Genomic DNA, 15,190 nt, shown 5'->3' with positions numbered 1-15,190 from the left:
GACGCTGAGGTGTGGCGAGGGCTTTGCAGCAGATGCGTTTCACGCTGAGAGCAGCCATTTTGTGCTATCTGGCACCGTGCCGCACCGCCGCGCTCTCTGCTCTGCGCATGGCCTGGCGGGCGAGGCCACGCAGGTGTGGCTGACTCCGGCCAGGTGTCTTATCCCTGCTTGCTGTGAGGATTAGGTTGGGACCCTTGCCCCGTCTAAGATGGGAATTTTAGGCCGTTGCTCTCAGAGGGGCGGCTACCTTTTGTCCTTCCCTAGACGCCAGATCTCCGTCTTCCTCGGCGTCATTTCTGGTAACGGGGCAGGCGAGGTGCGAAGCCTGCAGGATGTGAGCGGCCGCGGCGCTGCGGTTTGCAGCCCTGGAGGAGCGGCGGCCCCGGCGGCTAGGTAGCGCTTGACTAAGGTTCCCCGTGTTTTGTTTTGACGTGCCAGAAACGAGGCTTCACGTAGCGCGTTGTGGACTTAACTTGGCCAGGGAGAGTTTTACTGCCTGCACTCGCACGTTGCTCTTCTCCGACGTGCAAGTTGCTCTTCTTCAAGAATTTTTATTTGAAAGATGGAATTTACGAGTGTATCCCAGACACCACAAAACTAATATAAAAGTAGGGCGTTTTTCAAAAAAGGCTAAGCCTTAAAAAGAAAAAAGTTAACGCTTTTACAAAAGTTAGGCATTAATTAGCCGCTGTTGCCATGCGAGCGTACCCGAGTAGTTGCCTGATAGCTCCACCTGCTGCCCAGCGGGAAGATCTCCCCGGCAGCCATGTTCTGTCGGTAGGTGCTGCGCTGTCATGGTAACCGGCTCCTGCGCCCAGAAACTCTGCCCAGCAGCGCACCTGTCCGAGGTTTTAAATTAAAACCCGAAAATGTTCAATGCTTGTTTTAAACAAAGAGCATCTGAGGTTAGGGAAGGACGGGGAGAAGGCCAAGGAATCACGCACTCGTACTTCTGTGGCCAGAAGAAAAGGTTTTTCCTCCCCTAGATGTGCAGAAGACTGATGCTTGTGACTTGCTTGGGTAGCTAGGTGTTTCCACCACCTGGTCCTAATGGCAGGCCTTTTCCACTTCTTTTTTTTTTTTTCCCCCGGCCAAAAGTTTTGACTAATCAAGAGGTTAAACCAACGTTCTGGTATCAACTTCAAGTTGATTCTTACTGGACTAATGCAGAGAGCAAGCTGGTTAAATTTCCCTTGTGATGAGAGAAGGGAAAAAGCCTTGTTAATTTCTGTAAGCTGATAAACTTTGAATAAGCCCAAATTGTCTGACCTAGAGAAACTTGAATTTCAAAGATGTTACATGTGATGGCTAGACAAAGCACCTTCACTTAGGTCATTTTTGAAGGGTTGGGTTATTTCAGCTGATGCTGTAATTTCAAGGTAGCTGCTTAATCAACTGCAGAATACTGCACTTCCATTGCAGCCTTGTGTACAGGCAGTATATGTTTGCCTACCCACTTCTTTTACTTGTTCTGGCACTAGCTGGGTGCTTCTGCTGTGAGTAGTTTCCTGCTCTGGGTTGCCAGAGAATTTGCACAGCAAAGTGAGTGTTTTTCTTCTAGCCTGGTTCACTGTAACACATCCAAAAAGAAAGAAGTCGAAGCTAAGTGTGATCAGCGCAAGGTTGCTATGGAGTTGCAGTTTCCATTTTCAGTTCAAATGCCCCTTAGCGGGTGTGCAGCCGAAGAAGTGGTGTCCCCATTGCCACTTGCTTCACTTTTACCCTTGTGTTTTTTATGCCAGCACAAGTGTTTGTGGCTGCAGAATGAGCTTGGATCAGGAGGTGATGATTTTGACAAGGACTACAAGATTTTTCTCTGGTAAATTGTAGGATTTATTTACTTGCACAGTCATGTGAAGAGTGGCTGTAATGTAATAGGAGGGAAGGAGGAGATCTTCCCCTTTTCTGTTTACAGCAGAAATGTTCTACTACACAGTTCTTATTACTGTGGAATAGTGGAAGTTCAGCGAGATCTTAATTTAATGCAAACAACTCAGAAGCAAGTTTGTAGTCCTTTGTATGCCTGTTGTAGTTAAACTGACATATTTTTCCTGAGAAAATGAATAGCATGAATATTCCATCAAGACCTGATCTAATTTCTTAAAGCTGACTTGTTACCTGTGCTCTAAGGCCATTTGTATGTAAGCTAACTCACATCTCAAGTATTGAAAGCTTGGAATGTGTTCTGTTGGATATTCAATTTACAGTAAATTGTATTTTCAAAGAACTTTAATTTCTTGCTTACATCTTAAAGGAGTTTAGTAAACTTCTGAATTTAATTATTGTGGTGTTTTCACTATGTATTGTAGTAGTAACACTGGTCATGAAACTTCATGTAGTAAGGGCTACTTAGGTTAAGTCTAGATTTAATTTTTTGAAATGTCTTAACATAATTCAACCTTTTTTTCCAATGAGTGGTCTATTTGCAGCATGTACTTCCTTTCAAGGAATTGAAAAGGTACTACTGAAGCTCATTTTCCTCTATAGAAAGATGTAGGCATTTTAGTGTCTGAAAACATGCTATAATAATTTGACTGAAATATTTATTGTTTAAATTTTTCAGTCTACAAGTGTGGAGGCCCAGTGTGCAGGTGTCTCGGAGGACAATACCCATTTGACAACAACCAGTCAAGGGTATGTTTTACCAGAAGGAAAAATCATGCCGAACACAGTCTTTGTTGGTGGAATTGATATAAGGGTATGTATGTATTTTTAATTGTTTAAGATAGCTATAGGACCACTTCAGTGGGAAGGAAATGGGAGTTTAACTGCTGGGGGGTTTTATGTTTGTTTGCCTTTACTAATCTTAAAGTGTTGCCGTGTCATGAGAATTTTGGAAAAGGTGACTTTAGTTCTTACAGCAGTAAAAGATGGATTGGAAATGTAGTACTGGTTATTTTAAGTCAGTTGTAAACAGTTGAATGTGTGTGAAGAAGTTTGTTTCTTCTAGATGAATGAAGCAGAAATTCGAAGTTTCTTTGAAAGATATGGTACTGTGAAAGAGGTGAAAGTAATCACTGACAGAACTGGTGTTTCCAAAGGGTAAGTAGACCTTGAGTTGTTTTTAAGTTGGTGCTTATGTGGATGTTATTCTGTCACAGACTATATGAGCAGCTACTTAGCTTGACATGATTAAGCCTTAACAGTAGCTGCTGTTTTCTGTTCTGGTCAATTAACATTGTGAAACCTCTGAATCTAGATTGCCACTTAAATTTGTATCATCTTAATCAAGAATAGCCCAATTATTCTGCTTTCAGTGTATTTTTTCAGGAAAAGAGGGGGTTTGCCACTTAATGAGTAGGAACGAAGCTTGAAATTTGTTTAATGCTTGCATCTATTAAATGTTATTCTAGAATCTGGCATTTAGTTACTTTCATCTAGCCCAGTAGCACATGCTACTAGCAGTAAACTTTCATGATGAATTTTAAACTATATAATGCAATATAATGCACCTGGCATAGATGCTGTTAACTGGTCTTGTTCAAAATGTAGCTAACAAACAAATCAATCTGATTATTAAATAATCTGGTTTTTATTTTCCTTTTCAGGTATGGATTTGTATCTTTTGTGGAAAATGTGGATGTTCAAAAAATAGTAGAAGTAAGTTCTTTGTCTAAATTACCTGAAGAAGTTAACGAGAGACATGTTTAGGGGACACCACGTGTACTCCATGTAGGAAATTGGGAAATGTAGGGCTGACCAAAAATAAACTGGTGGTAGAGTCTTTGTAAATTTACTTCAAAATACAAAATCAGTTTTAGCCTTGCTGTGCTTGAATGTTTCTTGTCATTTTATTTCTAGTCATACTCATTCACTTATGTGCTTGAAGCTCATGTGTTTTTTGCCTCTCTTTTTGGCTGCTGGCTTTCTGTACTGGGTGATTGTCATAGAACCTTTGTGTGCTTACATAGACCTGTTAGCATTACAATAGGGAATAAGAGTAACAAGGAGAGTAGCAGGAGTTTTTTACTTCTGTCTAAGCAGTTCCTGTTCCTTTTTTTTTCCTCTTGTGGTATTCATGTGTTTGGATGTTACCTGGGACACAAATATGTTGTTTTTTAAAGCTTCCTCAGCCAGAAGATGCAACTGTTTACCTGTCACACAATTTTTCCATAGTTCACACAGGAGATGAAAGGGTCCTTGTGGTCTTAGAGTTAAGTATTGGTGAGATTTTAAATCTCACTGCTTACAACCATATCTGTTACTTGGTTCTACAGCAGGTCACAAAGCATTGATAAAGCTGTTTTTCTTTTTTCCCAAAACATTATAAATTAACATGTGTTGAGGTATTTCCCTCTCAAGTTTTTGCCTCAAAATCTCCCAAGTGTCTGAATGATGAACAGCTTCTCATCTGCTTCTGAAGCTCTTGGATAGGAAAGTAGAGCTGAAACACAAACCCAGATAAATGTGCCAGGCACGGACTTAGTGCTCTGTCATGTTTGGATGTGTTCGCTGGCTGTCCAGCTCCTTTAGGGGGAAGAAAACATTTGAGCAAAGTGGAGAGCAGTGAAACTTCAACAGGAGATTTTTGTATTATTGTCAAAAGACTTCAGAAGCTTACTGTTCTTTTAACTCTCATGGTATGCTGACAAAAATACTTCTGTAACAAGCAAGACACTTGAGAATGTCTTTTTGTTTTCTTTTTTCCTCATTGTGGGTTACGTTTATTGTACTTGATCAGTGTGGAATACTTGCTTTGAAGCAACAGTCTCTGTAGAGCCCTCTTGAGTAGCATTATTTGAGCTACATTCATTTTACTGTGCATTTCTTCAAAACTGAAATCCCTCATCCTACCTCTATTAATATAGTACTCACTGATATGACTTTGCAGAGCAGAGGTGTTGGAAGACCCAGAGGTATATGTCTTTTTTCCTTTCCAGTACAAATTACTGCCTTGTCAGGAACTGTGTCCAGATAGAAATTATCTTAAGAGGCTGTTTTCTGCAGGGGATGGAAAAGGGAAAATATTAACATCTGCATTTTAGAGCTCAAGTCATAAGGAGACAGCACCTCACTAAACCATTTCAGGCATTGCCTGTGTTGAGTGCTCACAGTGTTACATGTAAGTGGACAAGACTCAGCCTCTCCACGAATTGCTCTTTATGCCTGTGTTTATCTGCCTAGCTCTAGCTTTGTCCATCTTGGAAGAGTTTTTCCTTCTGATTTAGCTCAGATTTAATTTGTAACTGCACTCTGGTCCAGTGTGAGTCTGTTTGCAGTTCAGAATAGAAAGGTACTTTCTGCTTTGAGAGTATGCTTCTCTTTCAAGGGCTCTTGTTGCTCAGGTGGGAAAGGCAGTTATGTGGTTCTGGGCACAACAGGATTGCAGGATCACTAAAAGAAAAAACAAACCCCAAAAAAACCCAGCCAACCCCTACACATGTTAAATCAGTCAAGATATTTCACCTTTTTTCTACCACATTGCTTTATTTCTTTTTTATCAGTGTGAGAAGGTGATTGAGTAAGATTTCTTTTATAGTGCCATTTTTCTGCTTGTTTTTACAATCATCAATGAATTTGCTGTTATCTGTACTAAGCACTTTGGCAGAAATAGAAGGAAAAAGCTTGGTGAAGTGTCAAAATTGAAAGCTGCATACTTTCTTCTGAAGTAGGCAAGTTCTTAGTGGTGCATGAGACAGAGACTCTAGATACTGTATCTGCATCTATGGCTGATCCTAATACTTGGTACTGAATTGTGTAAATTGGGTTAGAACAAGTCTTTCACTTCCATGTGTAAAGCATTTGTGAACCTCAATCTCAGCCCTCTGAACTGCAGCAGAATACTTATTGTAGCTTGTCATCTGTGCTATGCACATCTTCATTGATAAGTAAACGAGTTTCTTGTCACTGTCTTGGCAGAGAATGTGGGATCAGATGCAAAGGTGAATTCTCTTGGGAGTTGTGTGAAGTTCAGACTTAAACTGTCATCTTGTAAAGAAAAAAGTTTTACAGGCCTTCTTCTATAGTCAGTCCTAAAAGACCTTGCAGTGTAAGGTGGTTGTGGTGCCATTTCAGCCTACATCTATCAGCAAGTGCTCTTCTAGTTTTCAGATGAAGCAGTTTCACTGAAGAACGTAGAAAAAACTTCTGCAGGGAGGGAGTGCTGTGTGAAATTCTTCCAATGCTATGTTATGGCTTCAGGTGCTGTGCTGGCAAAGCAATACTCAGTTACTGATCACTGAGCCTGAAGTCCTGCCTTTTGTGTGAACTAACATTTCAGCAAAACGTGCTGCATGAGAAACTACATCTGTCAAGCATTTGCTGACTACTGAGGAGTGCTTCCACTTTTTTTTTTTTTGGAAAGTCTTTCAAGATCCTTGTGTTTATGGTTTGGCTATTTGAGGAACAGATGGGCCATGTTTCAGTTTTGCACTTTCTTGATTAGTCTATGTACTGCATAGAAGCTTTGGTCAAAAAATTGTGAATATGAGCATGTTTGGATGTTCTGAAGGAAGGCATGTGAATGCTGCTTTGGACAGAACACAGTAACATGCAGGTAAACAGTAGTGCTTAGACAGCCTTCCATTTCCTTTAATACTAGGTGGACAGTTTCTAATGTGTTACATAAAGCATGTTAGGAAATTTGTGGAAAGTAAGTGGCTATGAAGTCTCAAGGGACCCTAGGCTGTGGTCACTCTGTTAGGATCCTGACTGGGATAAAAATAGTGTGTGTATAAAACCAGAAGGCTGACAGTCATGTATACCTAGTTGAAAACTACTAGAGTATGTTGCTGTTAAGGCGAGTTGTGTAATAAACAGGTTTGAGGCATTGGTAAGTAAAATTGGTGTCCTGAGAGCACTGCAGGCAATTAAAGGTGAAAGGTACAAGGCATTGAGGTGGGAGAGGAGAATGGAAGCTCTTAAGCCTGTATGTGAGGTGATGATACTGTGGTGTGTAAGCATAGTCAAGTCACTTTGAGATCAAGCCACCTGCAGACCTCACTGGTTCCTCAGCTTACACAATATCCTGTCTTGCAGTCGCAAATCAACTTCCATGGCAAAAAGCTGAAACTGGGGCCAGCGATTAGAAAGCAACAGAACTTTTGTAAGTGTATATGTCAAAAAATTTCTTCATATTAAGTGTTTGAGGTTTCCTAATTGTACTTGAACATCCCTGCAGATCTTTTCTCTGATGTATGATGAAGTTAAACTTCAGTTATGAATTTTGATTGAGTTTCAAAAATAAAACTCAAGTCAGTAGCACAGTACAGTTAATAGCAAGTTAATTCAAGAGTCAAAACTTCAAGACTGTTTGCAGCTGGAATTGATATTGCTAAAGAAAGAAATGTGAAAATATCTTAATGCCTTTTTTCACTTTAAACAAGGTTCTTATGTTCATCCCAAACCGGTAGTCTTCAATCCTCCTGCACCGCAATTCCATACTGTGTGGAGTAACCAAAATACGGAGACGTACGTGCAGCCTCCAGCTGTAATGAGCCCAGTAACACAGTATGTTCAGGTAAGGCTGTTCATGCCACTGATTTTGAATCATAATCCCATAGTTTTGAAGGTGCAAGCACATAGAACTTCAGGAGTATGTACTGAGATTCCAGTCTTGACCATACCTTCTTGTTTTCCTTTGCCTTCCCCAACAAGTGCTCAACCTCAGAGCGCTTCAAGAGTGTTAGCAACCTTGACAAGACTGTTCAATTATGTGATCTCTTTATAAAACAAGACATAGGGGGAGACTTTCTATTTTGAGACTGAGGAAACTTTTGAAAGTGAAGCTATGATTTAATTAATGTAATTTAAGTAATCTTTCTACTTGTCACAAAAGCACTTCACAAAACAAATGTATCTGGATAGCTAATATACTGCTGCCCAGCCTCAGAATAAACCAGAAACTTCATAATGTTTGTTTTTTTTTTAAACCACAAGTGGGCTGTGGCATCTCGGGGTGGGGGGGGTGTGTGTGTATTTCCTTCTACCTGAACAGATTCTTATATGTGAACTGATGTTGTGTCGTTGTAAGAAAACACTTGCAACATCTGCTGTGAACAGCTGTGACCAGTGCATCTGGGTTGAGATAATCCCAAGCACCAATATAGGCTAGGCAGTGACTGGCTTGAGAGCAGCCCTAAAGAAAAGGCCTTGGGGGGGTGCTGGTGGATAAGCTCAGCATGAGCCACCAGTGTGCACTTGCAGCCCAGAAAGCCAGTAACATCCTAAGCTGCATCAAGAGAAGCATAGCCAGCAGGTCGAGGGAGGTGACTCTTCCCCTCTATTCTGTTCTGGTGAGACTCCACCTGGAGTACTGCATCCAGTTCTGGTGCCCCTATTACAGAAAGGATCTGGATATGCTGGAATTTGTCCAGAGAAGGACCATGAGGATGATCATGATCAGAGGGCTGGAGCACCTCTCCTATGAGAACAGACTGAGAGAGTTGGGGTGGTTCAGTGGAAGCCTCAACCCTGGAGGTTTTTAAGGCCAGGCTGGATGTGGCTCTGGGCAATCTGATGTAGTGTGAGATGTCCCTGCTTATGGCAGGGAGGTTGGAACGAAAAGATCCTTGAGGGTCCCTTCCAACCCTAACAATTCTATGATTCTATGTCTACAGGACATCACTTTGTTGGTACTTCAGATAAGCATTCTTACTGAGGTGTAGGCAGGGTATTTCTGGCCTGGCTACAAGTCCTGTACTGTGACTAGAAGGCTTTTCAGATTATAGTCTCTTCCTGTACTAACTCCATATTGTAGGGCAATATTAATTGCAAATGAGTTGTTATATGTATTTTCATAAGCAAATGAAGCTGAGCAAGCTGTAGTGACTCCCAGAAATGCTTTTTTCTAAGACAGAGCTTGATAGTACTTCTGATTCTCTTAAGTTCATTCAGAAAGTGAAATAGTGTAGAAAGAACTGTTCTCTTACGTGCTAGAAAGTCCCTTTTATTCTCTGAAGAAGATGAGGTCATTCCAGGTTAATACTGTGTCAAAATGCTTGGAATGAAGAAATGATGGGAAATCACCTGATTTACTTAGCTTGCCTTTGGCTCCAAGGAACTGATCCTCAGTCCCTTATTTCATGGTAGTTGACCTCAGGTCTACTTTAGAATGTTTATCGGATGAGTTGCACTTCTGAAATGACTTAAGTTCACACTGTTACAAGCAAGTGTGGGGTTTTTAGATGTTTAATACACTTCAGAACCCAACTTTCAAGAGAATTTTTAGTGCCTGACTTGCTGAAGCCCCAAAGGAAATCATAAGGCTTGCTTTTTAAATAACAAAGCTAGTCTGAAACAGGAATTGAAGTAACAATGTGTCTATATACTAAGAATGTGCTCCTGGCTTCATAAATACCTTTACAAATATATGTTTAACTTGCTTCAAACTTGCCTTAAAAGCAAAAAAAAATCTGTGCTTGCAGACATACCCATACAGTTCACCAGCTTTATTGATACAGCAGCAAGTTCCTGTGGGATACCAGCCAGCCTACAGCTATCAGGTATGCAACTCTTCAGTAGCAGGAAGGCTGTTTAATACCTGACAAACTTGAATAGAATGGATAGTGTTAATAGGGGTTCTGTACTGCAGAAATCCTGGATATTTTTTTTCTTTAAAAACCTGGAATGAGAAGAGAAAGAAGGTAGCTTAATTTGTGTTAAGGATGACCTTGTACTAAACACTGAGGTGTGTCTGAGATGCTTTACTACGCAGGCTATAAAATGTTTCATGAAAAAATCTGCATGAAATGTTGTGAATGGTGGATCTTAAAGAACAATTGCCTATGTTGGAAATGAATGAATAAAAGCTTTTTTTTTTTCTCCAATTCTTGTTTAAGGTTCAACCCCAATGGGTTGCTGGGGAGCAAAGAAACTATGTCATGCCTCCGGTAAGTCTGCAGAGTTTAACTTCTGGAACTTTGCCTTCTCAATTAGCACACTCTTTTGACAGCTTGGTCCTTAAAATGTTGTTTGCTGACTGAAACTGTATGTAATCTGGTCTGTATGAATCTGGCTGTTGACAGAATAGGAAATTGTTTAGCATTTCCTACTGGCAGGATATTTTTTTAGGAGCTGCCTGGCAGAACAGAACTACCTGCTTCACAGTGTTACTCCAAACATTCTGCTCACAGAATCCTGAATTTTAACCTGAACAGGTTATTTTTTTTATGAAAGGTTGGAGGAAAAATAATTGGCAATCTTGTGCATGATTCTGATTTACAAGATCTGTATGATATTGCTTATTGCTGAGATTTTCTTGTAATATAAAACCCCTGAAAGTAGTCTGCTTTGTAAATACTGGTAATTTTTTCAGCTCCTTTCAACAGATTTTAAAAATAATTGGCCAGGCTGCTACAGACTGTAGATGTCACTCATGGCTTCTAAAGGAATAACTTGTTTTGTGTGTCTTCACACATGTGACCTTTTCAGAAGAGAAAAAAATGTGCTGTATTTCTTCAGGGGTCTTGGAACTTAAACCCGAGTCTTGGACATCCTTGTGTTCTTTTGGTATAATCCTGTATTCGATTACAATTTCTGTTAAGTGCTTAAAGGCTGCAATTCTTTAGTTGTCTTCTAAATGTTATCCATTCAAGCTAATTCCCAGCAGATGTCTGTAGAATATGTGGAAAACAAAAAAAAAACACGGAACTTTGGGCACACATATGTTGCTGCCTCCATGCATCTGACAATTTCTGTCTTGGGTCATACTAGAAGAACAGTTTTGTCTGCTTGCTTCAGTCATGGTTTAAGTTTTGCTTTCAGCTTCTTAGCAAGAAAGCAGTCTCTTTGTTAGAAGTCAATATTACTGTTAGTGAAAATTGCCTTTAAGGGGTACAGAAACATAAATCAAAAGATTTGAAAGTCTCCAAAATACTGATTACCCTCTTGTGCTTGAAATAATTTTGCATGAGCATAAGTATATTACTTAACATTGTGGCAAGCCAAAAACTTTTTTGGAGTAGATGTGCATGGTAGTTTTCAGTGGACATTTAAAATCTGGTTATGTGAGCAGACAGCTTTTTGTAAAAAGCTATCTCAGTTATGCAAGTTTCAGTATCAGCCTTGACAGACTCAAAAGAGGACAAGTGTGTAAGAAGATAGGAAACTTCATCCTTCAGTCTGTGGTTTTGTACCTACCTATTCATCTGGTGGGTAATCACGATTTCCATTCATAAATGGAATGCCCCTGTTCTAATGAGGTCAGATATGATACCCATTTGATGGTTAGGGATGCTGCTCAGAAAGGAGTAGTCTAACACTAATCTTCCCTGTCTCCTGATACTGTCAGCTTGAAATCAGAGTTTTGGTGTTGAAGGGCTTTTGGGGGTATCAGATGGTATAGCTTGTAGTTGCTGTGTATGACCACAAATTACATCCTTAAAAATGATCTTGCAAGAAATTGAAAACTATTGCCATGTCTGGGCAAATATTGACTACTTTGAGGAAAAACACAATGTTTTGCCCCTGAAAAGTGAGATTGCATAACCTTGCCTTTGAGATCCTGGTGAAATGGGCGGTGAAAGCTTCCAATCCTCTCTGGAAGGATCTTTATGAAGAGTAACTGCTTTATCAGCCTCTTTCATGTGATTAAAGTCAACACTGTCTTGCCAGTTGCAACATTGCACTGTATGCAGAGGAAAGGGAGGAGAGTTTTAAGCTGTGAAATGTCTTGAGCTTCTCTAGACATTTTTACATCTTAAACTTCAGTTACATTAGTGTGAAGGAAGTTTCAGATAAGAGAGGGACTCTGTATGGAAAAGCAATTTCTTGGAGGGGCAATGATGGCAGATATCTTGCTTCTCCTTCTTTCATTTGACTTTGAATAATATTCTGAATTTATCTCCTGCTTGTTCCAAATTCTCAGTAAACACCTTTGAAAGATAATTTAAGAGTGATTTTGGTGGGGAGAAAAGACATTTCCTTGGATAGATCCTTTCTAGAAGGAGGCAAAGTGTCTAAAAGTAGATCAGTATGGAGTATTTCCCCCATTTGAAGAACTTTCATTGAATTGTGCAGGTGAAGTTGATACAGCTTATGGCTAGGTGAGGAACAGTAACATCAGAAGTGTGCATGTTTTTCCAGTATCACTGAAACAGTGAGGTGTTTAAACTGCACAGGTTTATGCTTCAGTAAGCTATCACTGCGCAGAGGACCCAGAATTCATACAGACAGAATGTGCTGTTCCAGAGCCTATGCAGTCATCTAGTAACTGTCCACAAAAGGTAAGTGCTTTCTCAAAACCTTAATAAGTCTGGGAATAGGATTTATGACTGAAGTTTGCATGTCAAGATTACGGTGAAGAGGGCTTCTGACCAGTATTCTAGAAAATGAGATTACAATTATTGCTTTAGCAGTTGCTCAGTTCATTGGATCTGAGTTTTGTGTATAACTTGAGCCTCACACCTTTTTTTGGAAAAAAATTGGGGCCTAGTCTATGGTGCTGAGGGCTGTATAAAACGTGGTCTTACATCATTAAGTACAATAATATTTTTAAATGACAAGGCTTTGCCTTACAGAGGAAAGAGTAGAGACTGAAAAACCAGGTTAGGTAGCACTACCTGATCTTAAGCAGATTAATTTTAAACTTAAAACATCTGAACTGGTAACATTTTATTTCCTTCACTTTCTTTTTGTGGAAGGTGATCCTTGTTTGGCTGACCGTTGGCTGTGAATTGGTTTTTCTAAAGGTGGCATCATTTTTCATCTGTTAGCCTGTTCCAGCACTGAACTGGCATGTTACTGGTCAGAAATGTTATGTTGTAACATCTAAAGGTGATAATGAGCTAAGATGAAAAGGCTGGCTTTGGTGTCTTGGGCTTTTCTTTAAAGAAGGGACAAGAGCTCAGGAAATACAAGGCGGTTGAGAAGAGCACTGAATACAAAGTAAGCCTTGTGACATGCCCACATGGCTAGTAGTGGGTTAACTGAGAAAATCAGTGTCATTGTAGATGCACCTATAACTGTATTTCAGAAGTCTGTGGACAGGAGTATACAAACAGTAGTATCCTGTTTGCTTAATCCTGAGAACCGTCTGAGGAACACCTTTGTATCCCAAGAAGACTATTTTAAGGTATGTAGTGGAAGTGTAATTGAATCCCTAAAACACAACTGACCTTCACTTATCATTCAGTTGTCACCTGCAGTATACCATAAAGATGAAAGGATTTGTAACTGGAGTTCCATTTGAATTTTTTTCTTGTACATACTCTGAGGCCTATGGGTTTGGCTCTCAGTTGCTTAATGCTGGAGCAAGTGCTGAAATGAGACTTAGAGGATTTAATCAAGCTTGCATAAAAAATTGCTGAACAGTCAACTCAAACTGAGTGTAAGACTGGCAGATTGACTGCTGAAAGGGTAGTGAGTTACTCCCTAGTTTGGATTGGGGATATTTGAGTTTGAGCCTTTGTAGTCTTTATGCCACTGAAGTACTCACTGTATCTGGTTGTCAGATTTTTAGCTGTGTGTTCAGTCATGGTAGAGCTGGAATTTCTGATGACACTCTGTGGTGGGTAATTTCTGTTTGCTATTAATGCTGTGTTTAAGACTTTGCTTCCTTTAAAGAGGACAGACACATGACTGGACACATGTACTTTGAAGCAGAAATACAGAAGCCATGTTTATTAGTTTCTTAGTGGGGTGAATAGAATACAGAAGGTCTTGAGATACTTTTTGGTGAAACTTAGTTGCTGTATTCTATTGATTTAGAAAACGTTTTTCCTGTCTGTTTTCTTACCTCATTCCAGGAGAGGAAGGTGCATCACTTCAGAAAAGGAAGAGCAGTACTCAAAAGTGTTTGATCAGCAAAGACAAAGTATCTTGAGTTCATTAACTTGATGTTACTACAGTTCAGTTTGGCAACGTGTGCAGTATAACCTTTTTCAAAAAGTTGCTTCAAGTTGAAGTTTGTGTTCCTGTTCTGCCTGTTTGAACGCAGTTAATCTTGTTTGATTAGTTGAAGCTTAAAAGTTGTAAGAGTTGACAGAGTTCCAGGTTTTGTTTGCATGCTTCCTGTGATAACTAACTGGAAGGGTAAAAAGTTTGTATGGGAAAAACGTTCTCGGTTTGTTTGGTGCATGCAGATTTTCTTAACTTTAAAGTACAGTTTGCATGGTACACTTTGTTTTTCTTAAACCACAGTTTATGTGACTAATACTGACCAGTTCTCTTGCAGTTTAGGAATGGAAGTAGTTATTTGCCCAAGAAGGTTGCATTTTAAAACTGAGTTCTTAATCAGTGGGACAGAAGATGTCAAGTTGTAACTGAACTGAAGCCCTTTCAAGTTCTGGTTGTCTTTAGACTACCTAATCAATGTGGTTATGTTTATTCATGACAATTGATGTACCTGCAGTCTTCAGCATCACTTAGTCTTGGGAAAGAAATTAAGAACCCTAAAATTATTCAGATGCAAGAATATCATTAGCTGCATTGGCTACTCAGTATGCTTTTTTTTACTTGAGAAATTTTAACAAGCACCTGTGTGTTAAAATTGTAATAACACTGTGTTTAAAATAGCCTTTGTTATGTGATGTAAACTGTTAATCAAAGAATGCCTGTAAGTCTATTTTAATAATTATGTAGATTTTAGTAATGTTTTTTGAAACCATTAAAATAAATTTTTATTTTGACTTGGCTTCCCAGATGTCTAGTGACATGCTAATTGCAGTATCAGAGTTAAGCTACCTTGAGAAAGGTGTAACAGTCTAATAAAGATTTGTGGAAGTTTATTGAAGATTTATGTGAAAATTCCAGTTACAAATAGTAAGATATCTTGCAAGAATTAATAGCTGCAGTTTTGAAAGAGTAGAACTGAGAACTTTATTCAGTCTTGCATGTTGAATCCTAGTCTGCTTTTTCTCTTCCTCCAACACTTCACTCTAGACAAAAATGGAAATTAGGCCTCACTTGAGGGATGTGTACATGAGTTCAAATGGGATTGTGTTCTGCTTCAAATTTCCAGAAGGAAATGGCCGGGAAAGGACCCAGAACTAGATGTTAGTGAAGTGTATGCAAAGGAACTGAGTTGCTGGACATGTGAGTATAGATGCAGCATGAAAAGTGCACAGAGACTACTGCTCAGGAGTGTTCTGGAATTTTATTAGCAAAGAAAGAAAGTGGGGGGGATAGAAATTACTACAGATTTTTGGGTCCATTTTATGCAGAATTGTACCAGTGTTCTGACAGCATAAAGGGATGTGAAAAGGCAAACCTGTTAACCTTTTCTCAGACTGTTCCATGTCTCTAAAGGTTT

The 15,190-nt window shown here is 39.6% G+C and overlaps 1 protein-coding gene across 1 annotated transcript; it reads left to right on the top strand.

Annotated features, from left to right (window-relative positions):
- The first annotated feature begins 208 nt into the window (after positions 1 to 208).
- Positions 209 to 13,739, top strand: DAZL (deleted in azoospermia like). The gene is made up of 12 exons (XM_054384842.1): positions 209 to 393; positions 1,562 to 1,691; positions 2,564 to 2,698; positions 2,951 to 3,042; positions 3,549 to 3,600; positions 6,979 to 7,045; positions 7,326 to 7,459; positions 9,366 to 9,443; positions 9,780 to 9,830; positions 12,060 to 12,164; positions 12,914 to 13,012; positions 13,686 to 13,739. Exons 1-12 carry the CDS (start codon positions 209 to 211, stop codon positions 13,737 to 13,739), a joined length of 1,182 nt encoding a protein of 393 aa, XP_054240817.1.
- The last annotated feature ends 1,451 nt before the right edge of the window (positions 13,740 to 15,190 follow it).

Source organism: Indicator indicator, chromosome 11, assembly GCF_027791375.1.
Source record: "Indicator indicator isolate 239-I01 chromosome 11, UM_Iind_1.1, whole genome shotgun sequence".
Classification (NCBI taxonomy): Eukaryota; Metazoa; Chordata; class Aves; order Piciformes; family Indicatoridae; genus Indicator; species Indicator indicator.
Note: the sequence above shows the minus strand (reverse complement) of the source record. Positions and strands in the feature narration are given on the sequence as shown.

What these genes read in the sequence shown, in the direction of transcription:
- DAZL (XM_054384842.1), top strand. Translation starts at nt 209, where the DNA reads ATGGGAATTTTAGGCCGTTGCTCTCAGAGGGGCGGCTACCTTTTGTCC. An exon ending in CAGTAACACAGTATGTTCAG is followed by an intron (nt 7,460 to 9,365) that starts GTAAGGCTGTTC and finishes CTGTGCTTGCAG; the next exon opens with ACATACCCATACAGTTCACC. An exon ending in AGCCAGCCTACAGCTATCAG is followed by an intron (nt 9,444 to 9,779) that starts GTATGCAACTCT and finishes TTCTTGTTTAAG; the next exon opens with GTTCAACCCCAATGGGTTGC.